Source organism: Pseudophryne corroboree, chromosome 1 (assembly GCF_028390025.1).
Source record: "Pseudophryne corroboree isolate aPseCor3 chromosome 1, aPseCor3.hap2, whole genome shotgun sequence".
NCBI lineage: Eukaryota > Metazoa > Chordata > Amphibia > Anura > Myobatrachidae > Pseudophryne > Pseudophryne corroboree.
This window is the reverse complement of record NC_086444.1, coordinates 328945631-328965310: the sequence shown is the minus strand read 5'-3', so window position 1 is coordinate 328965310 and position 19680 is coordinate 328945631. Positions and strand designations below refer to the sequence as shown.

Sequence of the window (19680 nt, the reverse complement as noted above, 5' to 3'; positions counted from 1 at the left end):
CGGGTACGGAGTATCCTTAAGAATTTGGCAGTGGGTGTGCAGTACCACCTGCCACACACTTTGCACCCGTGACTGCCATTACCACAATTTTAATGTGCCATAAAGCAACAAGACCATGGTGCTTGGCAGCATGACAGCACCTCCCACTTTGTCAGGGTTACTGGGAGTGTGACGGTGATGTCATGACGTCACATCACACATCCTCCTCTGGCGGCTGTGGCTGGCGTGAAGAGAGGAGCCTGATTGCACTTTCCCGCAGCATCCCTTGCTGGGAGCAGCAGTGCAGCTGTTTCCATTCACTTGGCTCGTATGATGCATCAGCACTGAGCCGCTTTTGTTCTTCACAGGCTGGGCTGCGGGGCATGTCTCTGGCTTCACTGTGTGGGGTAATTAATTTCTAATATAATGTGGACACTACTATATATTTCCATTATTATGAGGGTATTACTATATATTTCTATTATACCAGGGGCACTAATACAGTATATTGTCCTGTTTTAATGGAGGCATTACTATATATTGTTACTAAAATTGGGGGGCATTACTATATATATTTATTATACTGGGGGCATTACTATATATTTTTATACTGAGGGTATCACTATATATTTCTATTATACTGGAGGCATTACTATATATTTATTTATATACAGTTTCTTATGTAGCGCAGCATATTCCGTTGCGCTTTACAATTAGAACAAAAGTAATAGAACAAAACTGGGTAAAAGCAAACAGATATAGAGGTAGGAAGGCCCTGCTCGCAAGCTTACAATCTATAGAATATTTCTAGCCTTGTCTCCAGAGTGCAAAGAAAAGGGGCTGTATCATTTGGCTACACTGCTAGTGCCATGAAGCCACTCCCACTAGTGGCATGTGGCCACGACCCCTCACCACACATGACCATGCCCATTTTTCGGTACTCAGTACCACTAAGAAAATATTTCTACTTGCACCACTAGTCACCGGTCTGTCTGCCCCACCCCTTTAGTATGAAAAGAGCAGGGACCTCTTCACTCATGTGCTTTCCTGCCCTTACTTTTACTATAATCCACTCTTTACAGCCTTCAAAGTCACCTAAGGGCACTTCTTTACGCACTATGGGGTAGATGTACTAAGCAGTGATAAAAGTGGAGAAGTGAGCCAGTGGAGAAGTTGCCCATGACAACCAGACTTGATGTAACATTTGTAATTTGCATACTATAAAAGTATATAGAGCAGCTGATTGGTTGCCATGGGTAACATCTTCACTGGATCACTTCTCCACTTTTATCACTGCTTAGTACATGTCCCCCTATGATCGCTGATGGAGCAATGTTTATGGGGGCGATTCAGTTTATTCTCCCTCCTACTGCTTTAGATTTCGTCCAATGGAGCAATTCAGTTGTTGCTCTGTGATTACATGGGGGAGGGGGGGGGGGGAGGGGAAGGTGCTGTTCCCTGAGATGGCGAGCAGAAATGTGTGAAAACTCTGTGATTTGGGAAAGGCTGTAAGTAGACATTTTGATGCCCTGAGCAAGAGAAAGCATTGCCCCCCACCCCCTAAACTTTTCAAACAGGGTCATAAGGAGAGTCTGTGATACTCCTTCCCACTATATATATATATATATATATATATATATATATATATATGATCAGTACAGGATGCCGGAGGGCGAGATCACCGATGTTTGAAATACCGGTCTGGATCCTGACCATGAAGAAGGTGACAGGGGTGGGTAAGGAGAGCTATACGCTCTCCCCTAACCCCCTAACCCTCACTACGTGCTGCCTAACCCTAACCTCCCCCATAGTGCATAACCCTAACCGACCCCCGTCAGTGCCTAAACCTAACCCTCCTGGTTCTTAGCCTAACCCTAACCCTCGGAGGGGGGTGCTTAACCCTAACCCCCCCGTATTCCTATGAGATATTAGAAGCTTGTTGTGGTCCACTAATATGGTTCCCAAACATATGTCTTTAGTGGAGAATACCTTTCCTGGTCTCTCCTGTCCTGCAGTCAGATAGACAAGAACAGCATCAATAGAAAAGAGTCATCCTGCAGCCCAGTCTTTTATATTGATGCTGTTCTTGACAAAGGTCCATGGAGGACTGAAACGTCGATGCACCTGTGATTTAATAAAACATCATTGGATTAAAGTGGTGAGTGCCTATACTTCAAAAATATTTATCGATTGGCCCTTATGGAGCCCAACCTGGTGAACAAATAAAGCTATGAGTGTGGACCTAATGCAATATATATATATATATAATTTTTTAGTAACTAGTGCTGTGCTTATAGAACTTTACTTTTTGTTCAGTATACATATTTTGCAATCCAGAATATTTAGATTATAGTGAGTTCGGCTGCTCCCCTCAGATTGGTCCGCTGCCTGAAAGGACCTGTTGAATGGATATGGAGAAATATTCTTTGGGGGCGCCTATTTATGTAAATTTCTATAGGTTATTCCCTTTCAAGTGTGTCAAGAATATCAGATTTATTCTAGATACCATGGCAAGTTATTCATTGAGTACAACAAATATCAATTATTTCAAGATACGAAAAGATTTATAAAAACATTTAAAAGTACACATAAAATACTAAACCCTGTAAATAACAAGACAATTGTACTATTCCATAGGTACAGTGTATAAATATATATTTAAAGACAGTTGTTTTCTTTCATTATGGATCTGAGTGGTAAATCCAAAAAACAAACAACGCATTTCATCATCAAAGACTTCATCAGGGGTGTCACAAAAACTAAAACGTAAAGCATAAAAAAGGTTGTCTCAATATATTTAACATATTAATATATTGAGACCTTTTTTATCCTTTATGTTTTAGCTTTTGTGATACCCCTGATAAAGTCTATGATGACGAAATACGTTGGATGTTTTTACATAAGTAGGCGCCACCAAAGAAACCATTTTTCCATATATATATATATATATATATATATATATCTATCTCCAAATGGGATAAATAATGGCACTCCAGAGGCAAAATTAGATAAAGAAAGAACTGATCATTGTTGTGGTTAATGTTTAGGGGATTATACCGTTTTTCAAGACATACTAGGACCTGGTATGTCTTGAAAAAGAGGTATAATCCCCGAAATGTTGACCACACAATTACAATTTTTTTGTTAAATCTAATTTTTCCTCTGGAGTGCCATTATTTATCCCCTTTGGAGACATATGCATATCTGTATTTGGGCACCGGGGCCAGTAATATATTACAATTGAATGCCAGCCGAAATGGGACTGCATATACAGGTGAAACTCAGAAAATTAGAATATCGTGCAAAAGTTAATTTATTTCAGTAATTCAACTTAAAAAGTGAACTAATATATTATACAGACTCATTACATGCAACATGAGATATTTCAAGCCTTTATTTGTTAGAATTTTGATGATTGTGGTTTACATCTTAAGAAAACCCCAAATCCAAAATGTAAGAAAATTAGAATATTGTGAAAAGGTTCAAAATTGTAGGCTCAAACTGTCACACCCTAATCAGCTAATTAATCCAAACCACCTACAAAGGGTTCCTGAGCCTTTAAATGGTCTCTCAGTCTGGTTCAATACAGTTCACAATCATGGGGCAGACTGCTAACCTGACAGTTGTGCAGAAAACCATCATTAAAAGGGAATGGCAAAAGAAGTTGGATGTTCTCAAAGTGCTGTATCAAAGCACATTAATAGAAAGTTAAGTGGAAGGGAAAGTATGGAAGAAAAAGGTGCACAAGCAGCAGGTATGTCCGCATCCTGGAGAGGATTGTCAGGAAAAGGCCATTCAAAAGCGTGGGGGAGCTTCACAAAGAGTGGACTGAAGCTGAAGTTAGTGCATCAAGAGCCACCACATACAGACGGATCCTGGACATGGGCTTCAAATGTTGTATTCCTCTGGTAAAGCTGCTCCTAAACAACAAACAACGTCAGAAGCATCTTACCTGGGCTCAAGAAAAAAAGAACTGGTCTGTTGCTCAGTGGTCCAAGGTCCTCTTTTCTGATGAGAGCAAATTTTTCATCTCATTTCGAAAAACAAGGTCCCAGAGTATGGAGAAAGAATGGATAGGCACATATCATTTCCAGCTCCAGTCTCCAGATGGACCCTGAATAAGTCAAGGCTATTTTAACTTGGAATGAACCCATATCCCTTAAGTCTACTCAATGCTTTCTGGGGTTTGCGAACTACTACCGGAAATTAATTTGTGGCTTCTCCACTTTGGTTGCTCCCATCTCTGCTTTCATCTGTAAAGTTGCCAACCCTAATTCCTGGTCTCCTGAAGCTAAACAAGCTTTTCTTTTATTAAAAGAAGTGTTTACTTCTTCTCCAGTAATGCAACAACCTGATATTTCTCATCCATTCTTTCTGGAAGTTGATGCCTCCTCTGTGGGTGTTGGAGCAGTCCTGTCTCAATGTACTCCAATGAAAAACTCCATCCTTGTGCATATTTTTGCCAGAAATGTGCTCCTACAGAAAAGAACTACCCTATTGGTGAGAAAGAGTTACTTGCAATTAAATTTGCCGTAGAGGAATGGCGTTATCTTTTAGAAGGAGCCCAATTTCCAATTATCGTCTATACGGATCATCATAATCTCCTCTTTTTGAAGTATTTGCAGTGTTGCTCACTACGTCAAGCCCAATGGTATCAGTTCTTCTCCAGATTAAATTTTAAACTCACCTACCGGCCGGGATCTCAGAATGGGAAAGCGGATGCCATCTCCTGCTCTCTCTCTCTCGCTCTCTCTCTCTCTCTCTCTCTCTCTCTCTCACTCAAGAGGATGACTCTTCTACTGAAGACCAAATTCCAATCTTAATCCTACCATTTTTGCTTCAACTAAAGCAAATCCCACCCCTCCTACAGGAAACTCCTTTGTTTCTCCCAATCTCCGAAAGCAACTTCTTCAATGGGCTCATTTGTCTCTTTTTTTGGTCATGTAGGAGTACAGAAAACTTTGGAATTTCTAAGCAGATCCTACTCGTGTCCGACTATTCGGCAAGACACTAAAGCATTTGTAGCATCTTGTGTAAAATGCGCTCAGCACAAATCCCCAAGTCAGATTCCCGCAGGTCACGCTCCATCCTTTGTCTATTCCAGTTCATCCATAGACTTATCAACTCTTTCAGATTTCAGTACCATCTGTATATGGATGATACTTAAATCTACCTATCCTCCCCTGATTTGTCACCATCTGTATTGGGCCGTGTCACTGAATGCCTTTCTGCCATTTCATCTTGGATGACATCTCGCCACCTCAATCTTAATATTTCCAAAACAGAATTAATTATATTTCCACTGGCCAATAGCAGTTTCCAATCTGATATCTCTATCACTGTTGTGAACTCGGCAATCATCCCTACCCCACAAGCTCGCCGCCTAGGTGTCATTCTTGACTCTGATCTGTCCTTTGTTCCCCACATTCAATCTTTCTCAAGATCATGTTACATCCATCTAAGAAACATCCAAAATACGACCATATTTTACACAAGACACGGCAAAAACTCTAATCCATGCTCTCATTATCTCCCGCATTGATGATTGTAATAGTCTCCTGACCGGTCTTCCCAAACATAGGCTCTCACCACTACGATCCATTTTGAATGCAGCTGCAAGGCTAATCTTCCTCGCTAGACGTTCATCGTCTGCAGATCCGCTCTGTCGGTCCCTCCATTGGTTACCGGTATTCTACCATATTAAATATAAAATACTTTTACTGACTTACAAGGCTATTAACCAAACTGCACCAACATACATCTCTTAACTCATCTCAAAATATCTCCCTACCCGACCTCTCCGCTCTACACAAGATCTACGTCTCTCATCCACACGCATTACTTGTTCACACTCAAAATTACAGGACTTTATCTGGGCTTCACCCACTCTGTGGAATGCCCTCCCATGCGCAATAAAACTCGCCTCTAGTCTCCAAACCTTTAAACATTCCCTGAAAACACACCTCTTCAGACAAGCCTATCAAATTCCAGACCCACCCACATAACCTTCAGTGCTTCCCTATCTAATTACCTCCTCTCTGTACAGTATACGTAACATCACATATCTTTTCTTTCTTTACTCTCACACCCTCCTGACACTTGGCCAACATTGCGGGATATCATCATACAACCCATTAAGAACCTAGCAATCTGGTGGACCATTATGCAATAGATAGGCATAGATACACAAGGATAGATGCTATTTCCCTATATATTGTAAGCTTGCAAGCAGGGCCTTCCTACCTCTATGTCTGTCTATTTTTACCCAGTTTTGTTCTATTACTGTTGTTCTAATTGTAAAGTACAACGGAATATACTGTGCTATATAAGAAACTGTTAATAAATAAATAATAAAATAAATATATCAATGGACTTCATCATGGATCTACTTGCTTCCCAAGGAAAAACTACTATCTGGGTCATCGTGGATCGATTCTCCAAAATGGCACACTTCGTTCCTCTGTCAGGTCTTCCTTCTGCTCCTCAACTTCCCAAATTGTTTATTTCTGAAGTCTTTCGCCTACATCAGGCATGTCAAACTCATGGTCATCTAGCTGTTGTGAAACTACAAGTCCCATCATGCTTTTCCAGCTGATCAGTGGAAGGTATACTGGCAAAGCATGCTGGAAAATGTAGTTTCACAACAGCTGGAGGGCCACGAGTTTGACATGTTTGACCTACATGGTCTTCCTAAAGAGATTGTGTCTGACAGAGGGGTCCAATTTGTAGCAATATTTTGGAAGTCTCTTTGTTCTTCATTACAAGCCAAACTGGTTTTCTACAGCCTACCACCCTCAAAGTAATGGTCAAACAGAGCAAGTCAATCAAGATTTAGAGACTTTTCTTCATTTTTTTCCTGTCTTCATCCCAAGTGAACTGGGTGGATGAATTTTTGCATAATAAAACTTATCACTCCTCTTCAGAAACCACACCATTCTTTTCTATGGGCAGCATCCACGAGTCCCTGAGTTCCATGCTGCTCCACCATTAGATGTGCCAGCAGCACAGTAAACGCTCAAAAACTTTATTGTTATTTGGGAAAAGGTTCATTCTGCTCTGAAGAAGACTTCTAAGCATTACAAATTCTTTGCGGACCATAAAAGGAGAGCTGTTCCTCTCCTTCAAGCTGGCAACAATGTGCGGCTGTCTACACGTAATCTTCGCCTATGAAATTTGCTTCTTGATACATTGGACCATTCGTTATACAGAAGGTAATTAATCCTGTCACCTATTAGCTGAAGCTTCCTTCATACTTTTGTATTCCAAGCTCCTTTCACTTCTCTCTGCTCAAGTGGTTGATCCTCAATCAGTTTCATTCAATTCTTCATTCTCATCCGAAAGTTCACACTCAACGTGGAGTGGAATTTGAATTAAGAAGATCCTTGACTCCCACCTCCTCTGTATTACCTCCGCTGCAAGCCTGAGCATGATCCCTCATCTGTACGCTCCCCTGATGTCCTGTGCTGCTGGCCACAGCTCTTGGGACTCCATGCCTGGGCCTCTCTGCTCAATAGTCATCCACGACTGCACCAAGCCAAAGTTCCCACTGCTCCATTCCATGAACAGTGCCATGACAGTCTCCGGTCAGCTGATCTTCCTGGAGCCAATCTGGATTTACTTCTGCATCATGTGAGCCGCTCATCCAATTAGGTGTAAGCACAGGGTATAAATTCCAAGTCAAGCTGTCAGTGCTTTGATGTCCTTCAGTCTGTGTAGAGCACCAGTATCTGCAGCTATATTAACTCAGTACTATTCCACCACAGAATTCGCTAACTCCCTCACTGGTCTTAAAGGGCCAAACCGCTATTTATAACACAGCGTGTCCTGGTGCACTGGAAGTGATAATCCATTGCATCTAAAGACTGTTTGTATACCATTGCAGCATTAGTTTCTCTGCTGGTTCCTACCAGCATCCAGAACACCAGCTGTGCAAACTCAGCGCACCTCAGTATTCGGAAAACCTGCTGCTGCTGATTCACCACTCCTCAGCATCTGGGAAACCAGTAGTGCTGTTACAGAATTTCTCATCATCCAGAAAACCCACTATGCTCAGCACCTGGTAAACCTGTATTGCTGACTCCATCAGCATTCTCTATAAACTACTCCACTGGTTCCGTCCAGCTACAGGAAAACTGGCTTGCTGACTCCATCAGCCTTCTCCACAAACTACTCCGCTGGTTCCATCCAGCTACAAGAAAATCTGCCTTGCTGACTCCATCAGAATTCTCTACAAACTACTCTGCTGGTTCCGTCCAGCTACAGGAAAACCTGCCTTGCTGACTCCATGAGCATTCTCTACAAACTTATCCGCTGGTTCCGCCTAGCATCTGAACAATCTGCTGCGCTGGTTCCACCCAGCCTTCTGCCAACTACCTTGCTGGTCCCGTCCAGCATTTGGAAACCCAGCTTTGTTGGTTCCATCCCACATTCCTCTTTCCTGCATTGCTGACTACTCCCAGCATCCTGATACTCACCAGTCTTCACAAGACTCTCAGCCTTGGTGACAACCCAGCTACCTATTGCACTGGTGGCTCACACCACCAGTGTTCCAGTTCCCCATAGCTGGTCACCTTCATCCCAGAGCCTATCTGCCAACCTGCCACGTCTGTATGAGCAGATCATTTATTAAACCTGCCCAGTTCTGTCCATATCTCTCAAGACCAGGGGGTCGTTCCGACCCGTACGCACGCATGCACGTCATTGCCGGGCAGCGGCCAGAAGAAAGTGATTGCTATCATGATAGCAGGAAGATTGACAAGGAGGAGGCCTTCCGGGGCGTCTACTCACCATTTTACTGGGCATGGAGATCCGAACGCAGGCGTGTCCAGGCGTTTAGAGGGCGTATTTATGATGTCTATCCCAGGACCTTCGTCGCTGGATCCATCGCACAGGGCAAGTAGGTTTGACCCTAGTCCTGTTTTGCAGGAAACTTTTTAGGCATATTAGGGCTGCACAAGCGTTCACAGCCCTGCTATGCTAAATACACTCCCCCAAGTTGATTGCACGAGCAGCAAAAAGTTGCTATGTGCGATCAACTCGGAATGACCACCCAGAACCATTGTCCAGTTCTAGTCCGTGTTCACAAACAACTACAGCCGTGACAGCAGCACTGCTACCCACTGTACCACTGTTTTATTCTATATTACAAAATTATTTTTAAACCTTTACCCAAATACAGGCCTGAAAGCAGTTATTATTTTCGTCTGTCAGCACACGCTTAGTGGCGCAGTGCACGTGTGTGATCAAGCATTTTGTGATCACATCCCGGAAGGATGCAATTGCATTATGAATGACAGATGGTGGGTGTCCGGAGGCGGCAATGCAGCATTTGCGAGAGTGAACAAGGAAACAGGTGTATCATGGCCGTTTTCGGGGCCTGACAATAACATAGCCTGCATTTACTGAGATCTTAAACATGACGGTGGTGCGCCTGCCTACGGAGCCATGCTGCATAGGTATGGGTCAACTTCTTTTTGAGGTTTTTGTGATGTGATAGCAATTGAATTGTTATTGCATCATGGGTGCATGCAATATTAGTGGTTGCAGATTAAAAGCAAAATCTGTGACCAACCCTTTGTCTATAAAACAACAAAAACGTATTGCTAACTTTAGGCACTAAATGAAGCGGTTGTATAATTTGACTAAGCTATATAGATGTGTCTTTGCCTAGCGTGAAGTAATCAAAACATATTTATTTTTTGGACAGAGGCTTTATGTGCCTAGATGTCTTTTAATTGACTATTAGCATGCTAATAACCCATACTGATGTATTTTCACAGTGACTGTTTACTGTGCATTAGTCATCATATTCCATTTGTAAGTGATTCCTTATGAATTATTACTTTGCCTATTTGTATGTTCTATGACATTTAAATGTGACAGATTTCCAGGTCTAAAAAAAAAAAGTATTATCTACAGTTCCCCTATGGGGGCTGAATCTGGCTTAGTCATGTAAATATATTTTCTTTCATATGGGGGTTAACTAATGCCAAAAACAGGGGAGCTTACCCAGATATTTATTAAGCTGACATTGAGCCAATAATGTCTGTTCACAACTATGAATCACATATGGCACAAAGGAAGTATACTTTACCAAGGGCAAGAGCATGCTTTTACAGGGAGATGCCAAATGCGGTATACTCAGAAATATTGCAGTAGCAAATAAGGGACATTTTATGCATATTGGTGGTCATTCCGAGTTGTTCGCTCGGTAATTTTCTTCGCATCGCAGCGATTTTCCGCTAATTGCGCATGCGCAATGTTCGCACTGCGACTGCGCCAAGTAAATTTTGGTATTTTACTCACGGCATTACGAGGTTTTTTCTTCGTTCTGGTGATCGTAATGTGATTGACAGGAAGTGGGTGTTTCTGGGCGGAAACTGGCCGTTTTATGGGTGTGTGTGAAAAAACGCTACCGTTTCTGGGAAAAACGCGGGAGTAGCTGGAGAAACGGAGGAGTGTCTGGGCGAACGCTGGGAGTGTTTGTGACGTCAAACCAGGAAGGAAACTGACTGAACTGATCGCAGTTGCCGAGTAAGTCTGGAGCTACTCAGAAACTGCTAAGAAGTGTCTATTCGCAATTGTGCTAATCTTTCGTTCGCAATTTTACTATGCTAAGATTCACTCCCAGTAGGCGGCGGCTTAGCATGTGCAAAGCTGCTAAAAGCAGCTTGCGAGCGAACAACTCGGAATGACCACCATTATACAAATGATATAGATATTGTATATATCATAGGTTCTCAAACTCAGTCCTCAGGACCCCATACAGTCAACGTCTGCAGGTAACCCAGCAGGTGCACAGGTGTATTTGTTGTTCACTGACACATTTTAAAAGGTCCATAGATAAAGTAAATTATTTCACTTGTGATTCTGTAATGAGATCTTCAAAACATGCACTGTGTGGGTTCCTGAGGACTGAGGTGTTATATATGAATTCTGCCTTACAATAGCATCAAACAATATTGGACCTGATTTCGAGTTGTATGAAAACCATTGATGGTGGGTGGCAGAACCTGCACCTCCAAGCTGCAGCATGATTTAAGGGTCAGAGCACGGGCAGAGACAGGACCGTTCTACAAAACAGGGGGGGCGCAGAGGTAGGGTGTTGCTCCCTTTCTAGAAGTGTACCAAGAACAGAGTCTGCATCTTTTGACACAAATTTCCTGGTGTCGGCAGAAGAATTCTAATGAGTTTAGGCATATGCAGATGGCCGATGCATGCGACCAATGATCATGATGATAATCCAATACTGCATCTTGCCTGCGATGTGAATTCCCTGGCACCTGCAGAGGAGCTCCAGTGGTCATTCTGAGTAAGCTTAGGCTTAGGCTATCATTTTAATGTCATTAACATGGCCAATACAAGATAAAAAGTGAGTCCCCCAGGGTCCCTAGATCCCAACAATTTTTCTCCAAACAGCTTGTCATAAGAGCTGGTAAGCTGCACTTCCAAATATTTTTGGAAATGAGCACGCCACCAAAAATCAAAAGTATTTTGCAACTGAAGAAGCATTTCAGGTGCTAAATGTAGCAGGAGAACCTCACTTTTGTCTGAATTAAACTTAAAATTGGAGTATAAGGCCACATTGTGGTTAGTCGGGTCAATGCAGATACCAAAAACTTTGGTACTGCAATGCAACCTGGCAGCTAGAGGTTCCATAATTAAGACAAAAAGGAGGGTTGAAAGGAGACAGCTCTGTCTGGTACAATTTAGAAAATTGAACGCAGAGGATCTGAAGCCATTAGCTAAGACAAGGGCTGAGAATTAAAATATAGCCCCACCACACTGCGCATATAATTCCCCTGAAAGCCGATGGCCTGCAGATTTAGACAAATGAAGGTCCAGTCGACTCTACCAAAGGCCTTTTCTGCATCTAAGGCCACTTGCTACGTGGATGAGGTCTATAAGCTTACACACATTGTCGGAGGCTTGACAGCCCAGGAAAAAGCAGACTTGATTTATGTAAACTAATCAGGGAATGATTAGAGTGAGACGTGAAGCAAGGATCTTTGCAAAAAATATATATATATATATGAATCCACATTTAAAAGGGATATTGTCTGATAACTATAGCAAAGGGTAGGATCACAACCCTCTTTGTGGATTACCACAATCTCTGCCCTGGTGGTGGCCTTCTTCCAGCCAGAGAGAATGTTATTATAGAGATTTAACAGCAAAGGTGAGAAAATGGGAAGAAACTGTTTCAAAAATGGTCAGAGTAGCCATCAAAGTCAGGTACAGCAGACAGGAATTAACTACACAACAGTGCCCTTATTTATCAATGAGTGATACATTTCACTGTGAATGATAACTTGCACCAGCCAATCCGCTCCTGTAATTTTTCAAACCCAGCCTGTGACATGGAAGTTAGTAGCTGATTGGCTGGTGCAATTTATCACTCACAGAGAAATTTATTGCTCATTGATAAATAAGGGCATTAGTTCCTCAGCCGTGATGTCTGCATTTAAAGCAGTTAATTGAGAGTCCGACAGCCAAAGTAAGTTACACAATGCAAGGTAGTCTCATATAGTCCTAAAAAGCGAGTGTGGCGAAAGCTCACAATTTTGTAGGTTATAGAGCGAGAAGTAAAAGTCGCAGAAGTTATTAGCTGTAGCTTGAGGGTTATAATGCGGTTTTCCTGAAGGGTCCATTATAGTTAAAATTCTATTTTTAGTGTGTTTAGCTTTAAGCTTACACACAAGAATGGAATTAGCTTTTTCACTACGTAAATAAAATATGCTATTCCAACCATTTAAGGGTGTGAGAGGCCTTAGAAGACTGGAGCCTGGCCAGGGGCATAGCCAGAACTTTGTGGGCCCCATAGCCCTATAATAGTGCCCTAGTTCATTTTCTGAACCATAATAGAGCCTTATTTAATGTTATGCCCCATAGTTGTGCCCTAGTTTCTTTTACGAATCATAGTAGTGCTTAAGTTCACCCTAAGTCACATTTCAGAGCTGCCAGTACACATTATGCTGCACAGTACCCCCAATTCACATTATGAGATATAGTGCTCCCCGTTCATATTGTGCCTCATTACAGTGCCCCGGTTCATATTATATAACATTAAAATGCCCTCCAGTCCCTTTTATACCACACTACAATGAGCCGGTCCAGGGGCATACCTAGATATTTTGCAGGCCCAAGGAAAAAGTTTGAAAGGATCCCTACGTTCCACCCAATGGCGAACAATGTATGTAACACATGTAACTGTGACAGGGAAGGTGGGCCCCTCTCAGCTCTGGGCCCCATAGCAGCTGCACTGCCTGCACCTATGGTAGCTACGCCCTTGAGCCTGGCCAAGAATCCCCTGTAGATGCGCAATTGGTGAAAATATTTATCTTTGGGAAAACGCTGACATTTAGGTCAGCGATGAGAGTTTCTAATGCTGCTTTCACATCGCAAACCTTGCTTTTGAAACGGTTCTTAAAACGGGTCTGAGCAGTTAAACCCCCTTCACAACGCATGTTGTAACTGGTATATTACCGTTTCATTACCGTTTTGGTACCTTTCACACTGAACCCGTTTCTCCCATAGAAAACAGTGGTTGTCATTTTAAATGGACTTTTCTGGCCCACACATTATTAATAATTATTTATTAATTATTTATTAATAATTTGGCTAGTCGTACGATGGAACCCAGCAGCTTCAAGCATCTTTACCATGTTTTTGTAGATTACTGCATCCTTCACTGTCCCAGTGATTTGTCTAGCAATTTCTTCATCCCCTCTCATCCTAAGCAGCTCCCTAACCTCCTCATCACTCCAATTTGCCATTTAAACTGTATTCTGTATAAAAAAAATGCTTCTTCACTCTCATGTGTTTTCTCCAGTTTATTTCCTGCTTCTGCCTGGTGACATCACGCATGGAGACAGCCTATCACCCTCTGTGGTTAGGAAATACCGTTTCAGAACCTTTCACATTGCACAATGAAACGGGTCTGTACCGTGTAGCACCCTGCTTTTTAACCGTTTTAAAATACCAGTAATCTGTAACCAGTAAATTCAAAGTGGCCCTTTCACACCGCAGCTAGACCCGTTTTGGAAGGCTTAAAAAAACGCAATTTACCGGGTTATAGCTGCGGTGTGAAAGGGGTATTAGTTTGAAGTCTCCTGTTTCTCAGCTTTTTTATTGGAAGCAGCAATTTGGAGAAATTTGCCACGGAGTGGCTTTAAGGGCCTCCCAGTTAATAGAATGTGAGCTCAGTTCTAAGACATTAGCATATTTTTAACACAGCAGCAATGCAAACTGCATCCATCTCTAAAATACCCCAATTGTAGAACAAATTGTCCAATTTAAAGGGACGAAATACTGAAGACCAACAAATCATTTTATATTTTACATATAGCAAACTTACAACTGATAGTCATATAACAGTGTTCTGAATTTTGTAATTCAGTCATGTTTATTTTGCATAAGTGCATTTTTACAATGTAAAAATGTTTGAAAAAATATCTATCCACTTCAGTTACATTTGTCGGTATACCATTAAATCTGTGTCTATTTGTTTTATAGGGCGAAAGTCACAGAAGGTATAAATATATTTAATGTGAGGACCAGTTCACATTCATGGGATGTGAAAGAAAACATGGATTTTCCAGGCAAATTGTCACCTGTCATCATTGACTGTCAGAGAAAATATCCCATCTCAGAAAACAGGTAAAACCTATTATGGACTTTTAAGTACATTATTAATTTTGTTTTTGCTCGTTGTCCACAAATGATCTACAAACATACTGAAGGCAAATGCTTTTCTTTTTTAGATGAATGTCATTATTTGAAAGTTGGATTAGAGCATAACTGTTTCATTTGTTATTTGAACAATACATGTTTATGAAGGTAAAAAAGGGAAGCAAACTAAGTAAAAACTAATATATATATATCAAACTGGTTTTGTTCTCTATTCTAGTTTAATTGTCTCGTTGGTATGTACTGGTGTTGTTCCATGATAAGCCAGTGTGTGCAGTTACAAGTCAGCGGCATCAGCTGGGCTATGTGTAATATGGTACGGCTATGTACAAATGTGTCCTCACTAATCTATTCTTAAATGCGACAAAAGTACAATACACAAGTAATCTGTGGCTTTATACCAACTTGATCGTTACAGAAATACAATTCCTAAACACCAAGTACACTATAAGCAACTTTATATGCAGTTACATTGCACATGTAACATTAAGATATAAGTATGAAAGTCAGAGAATCACTACTAGTGGCAGACCATATGTCATCTTGCATCTTGAACAATATGGTACAAACAGTATGGCTGAATAAGGAAACATCTGTAAGCGACATTGCTGACCAGAGTTCTAATATGTAATTGTGAGCCACACCAACTGCCAGTGAGTCAGTTTGGTATGACATTTGGTGGCATTTGATGTGGCTGCCCTATTCGAAATTTGGACTGCGCTGCAACCCCACCTCTGGAACCGCAACTGGTAAGCACTGTATTCGTACAGTTGGAATACTTACTACAAATAGAATTTCTGGTGACAAAGGTACAGATGAAGCCACGGTTATCTTGGCTTCTGTGCTGCGCCTAGGCACACCATGGTTTATTAGCAGAAGCCCTTCATCTATTGTTCTCAGCTGCAAAACAATACAGAGAGAAGAATACATCAGGGGATTAAGGGGGTCATTCCGAGTTGATCGCAGCCAGGAACGTTTTGCTGCTGGTGCGATCAACTAATCCCCGCCGATGTGGGAGTGTATTTTAGCATAGCAGGGCTGCAATCACTTGTGCAGCCCTGCTATGCTTAAATTTTTTTCCTGTAAAACAAGACTAGCCCTACAGCTACTTACCCTGTGCAACGGATCCAGCGATGAAGGTCCTGGTCCTGACGTCAGACATCCGCCCTCCGTTCGCCTGGACATGCCTGCATTCTTCTTACCACTCCCCGCAAATTGGACCCGAATGGAGGAGGCTGAACACAGGCCTCCTCCTCTCTTAAAATGCCCCTGCTCTGTGCAATACACTTCCTGAAATAGCAAATCTTTCCTACAGCCTCTGACCCTCAAAGCATTCCCTAAGAAGTACATTTTTCAGGAGGACGTATCAAATTTACAAAACTGCCTTCTTAACCTTTTTAGGCTAATGCATATTATTACCTCCCAAGCTATAGAGATATATCCACAGGCAATTCAAATGCATTGACTAGCCCAAGAGACGTACTCTGCTGCTACTCTCTGCCAGTGTCTACTTTAGTGACCTCTAATCTACAGAATTCTATGTAAAATTCAGTTTTCCTCCAAATATTCAAAGTCAGGGTCCGGTACACTCTTATTTGTGTAGCCCCCAACCCTCCAAGGTAGGTAAAGGCTAGTGAACCATCGGCTTATTCACCCCCCCCCACCCCCCGTCTCTCTCTAGCCTCACTCCTCGCCTGTATCTCTCCAGTCCTCCAGCCTCATCTTCACCTGTGGCTATCCAGCACCATGCACCATCCTTCCCATCCCCCTGTGTCTCTCAACCTCCTACTGGCTCTTAGCCTCCACATTCCCATGTCTCTTAGCCTCCCCATTGTCCTGTGTTGCTCAGCCTCTCCATTCCCCATATGTCTCTCAGGCCCCCCCACGCCTCCCCCCCCTCAAATCACCCTGCGTCTCTCGGCCTCCCATGTCTTTCAGCCCAGGGACATATGCAGGATTCACGGGGAAGGGGGTGTTCCATATGTATATGTGTGTATATATATATATATATATATATACATATTGTAGTAATGGTGGCACTTAGAAATAAATGGATGACACCAATGCTGGTTTGGTCGACGTTTCAGGGACAACTCCCTTTTATCAAGATACAACCAGCTTAATAACAATAGGAGATAATAAATACAAAAAAGCAGCTTACCAAACACCAATCGTGGAATCAGAGCCGCCGAGAGGCAGCCGGGATCAAAGATCTTTGATTGATTATGCTAGCTGTTTCAGTCTGGATCAGCAGCGTGCAGGTTACCGACTGGACACCCGAGTTTCCTGAGGGTCCGGGGCCCCACACAGGCGTCCCCTTTGACCCGTCCTTGTTGCTGCACCTGTTCAAAGTCATTAATAAAACTGCACCAACACAAGATACACCTTTTTACTCCTGACTTGGATATACCTCCCAACTTGTTCCGTTTTTGCTTAAGAACTGTGTCTATCATCCTTACTCACTACTCTCCCCTCTTCCTGGTTAGAGGACTTTTCATGTTTTGATGCATGTGGTTAAGGGCATTTTGGTTCATCCATAATGCAATGGTAAAAAGTGCTTAGTGGGGCTTTATGATGTAGCCACACAGCAATACTGGTTTCATTATGAAGACAGAAAATTAATGTAAGTTTTGAACTGAAATCTTGTTAGGTGACAACGTGTAAGAAAGTAATTGAAATAATCAATTCAGGAGATTATGAGAGTATGAATTAAAGTTTTTGCAGTTTGTCTTGTGTGAGATAAGTGCATAATCCATTAGTGTCTGTCTAGTCTCGAGCAAGATAGATAATAAAAGCAAAGTCTGTTGATTAAATGTAAAAAGTTTGTAATAGTACAGAGTTGCTCAGGCCTCTGCATTGTATACATTTTGTAACCATAGAGCATCTGTGTAGTGTCCAAGGGCAACAAAAATAATAAATTCTTCCTTGCTCATATAAAGCCCTAATTTTGAAGCAGCCAAGAAAACCATAAAGAAATATGAACCTCTGTAAGGCTCTGTTTATTTATCAGAGGCCACAATTGTGCGTATCTTTCATTGAATGTTATTTTTATTTATCAATATTAACCGTTCTCTTGATCCGTGGTGGTGTTCTCTTACTGTTAGTGTACTTTTTCCAGTCACCGTAAGCCTTATACCTAATAAATTATTAAAATTAAATGCGTGGCAAACTTGTGACTATGGCCGTAGAGAGCAGGGCCAGGCCCGGGTACATTTTGTGCCAAATCCTGTGAGGTGTGGCTTCGCTTCCTTAGAAAAAATAGTAACAATTATTTTCAACATTCTGCATGCCGAACATGGGGGTGCAGTGTGTGCTGGGCTGGGGAAAGAGGCTGCTACTGCTACAAACAGGTAAGAGAGGGGTACCAGTCTTCTCCAATAAGCTAGGCCCGAATAATTAGTACCCGCTCCCTACCTTTCTTGGCGGCCCTCCTTGTGACTATGCACATTGTTGTTTGATCTGGCGGGGATCTAGTAAAGTCAGCGGGGCTTTGATTGTCCCATTTCCAGCCATAGGCAAGACTGATATGCCATTACAAGCAAGGTTTTTCGCCACTTGATAAATAGAGTTCGGCTATTGTCTCTGTAGAGTCCAAGGGGACAGTAGTACAGTGTGCAAAGCAGGGTAAGGCCAGAGAAATCTCTCATTTCTCCAACATTAACCCTTTCTTAAATAAGGAGATTGGTGACAGAACATTTTGTCAGTGTTAAGACAGCATAACGGATCTTCATAAATTGATAAATAGACACCATAATTAGAGTTTAATTAGAGTAAAACATTTTTACTGTAATGCTTAGGGACCGATTTATCTCAATCCACATCTGAGGATGCGGATGTGATTTGTTAATATTGGCCCAATCAGCAATGCAATAATTGATTGTATCGCATGGATGTATCACTCATCACATATGGGAACAGAGCTTGCGAAAAAGCTCTGTCCCTGCTAATGTCCTCAGCTGCCTTATCAGCAGGGTTGGAGCAGGGTTGGACTGGCCCACAGGGGTATAGTGGATACGCATGGTGGGCCCCACCCCCTCCTCAAGGAATCAGGTTCCAGACTGAGCCATGCAATTTATACACTATATACTGTGTATGTTACATTGAACTGCACAGGACTATGGTGTATTTTCTACAGTGCATTGCTGTTATTAATCTTGTACATTATCATAAATACAGTATCAGTATTTGCTATATATATTTATCTAGGAACCCAGACCACGCACTTGCTAATGGTTAGCCAAGCCTCTATGCATGGGCCCCTACCACTGCATTCCCCTTGGTGGGCCATTCATGTCTCAGTCCAACGCTGCTTATTGGGGTATTTTTCATGCCAACATCGCCACCGCTACCACTTCCGCCAATAGGGGCATTTAAAAAGGTGGCCAGCAACATGGTGCCATGCACCTTGTTCCCAGGGACATCTCTAGTGGACATGCGCAAATCATCATCTCGTGATGGGCATTTTCCAAGTAATTTGTGCCCACACAGCAGGGCCGCCATGGAACTCTGGATGGGTAAGTATACTATATGTGTTCAGTATGTGTCCCCCCCTCTGTACCCAGGGGCCCGTGTGCACTGCACACACTGCACCTATTATAGAAAAGCCTATTGCTGAAAGGCACCTCCCCATTATGACTACCCCTCTCTCCATGCAGTGCCCCTCCACTCTGCTGCTCATACTCCATACCCTCCAACATGACCCGCCCCACTAGGTACAAAATGCTCTGTTTCTGGACTTCCCTCTTAATTTATTATTGCAATCACCTGTGAAGAAACAGCTTTCTTATCATTTAACTAGTTCAACACAGGTGATGGAAATCATAAATTAAGAGGGAAGTCCAGAAACAGAGCATTTTGTACCTAGTGGGGCGGGTCATGTTGGAGGGTCTGATACTCCCCTATGCCCAGGGATCGGTTATCAGTACTCCAGGATGGCTGCCAGACATCAGGTCCTCTTCCTGCTGTGGTGCCCCATGCTGTAGAGTGAGCTGCCGCTTCGCAGCATCATTTTAC

At 42.4% G+C, this 19680-nt stretch overlaps 1 protein-coding gene across 2 annotated transcripts in view; it reads left to right on the top strand.

Annotated features, from left to right (window-relative positions):
* LOC135068640 (transmembrane protein 132D-like) overlaps positions 1-19680 on the top strand; it is a 1425735-nt gene that overhangs the window by 609639 nt on the left and 796416 nt on the right. For both annotated transcript variants that reach the window (XM_063964609.1, XM_063964610.1), the window contains one exon: positions 14494-14637. In XM_063964609.1, the coding sequence (XP_063820679.1) occupies positions 14494-14637 (144 nt within the window). The remainder of the gene's footprint in view (positions 1-14493; positions 14638-19680) is intronic.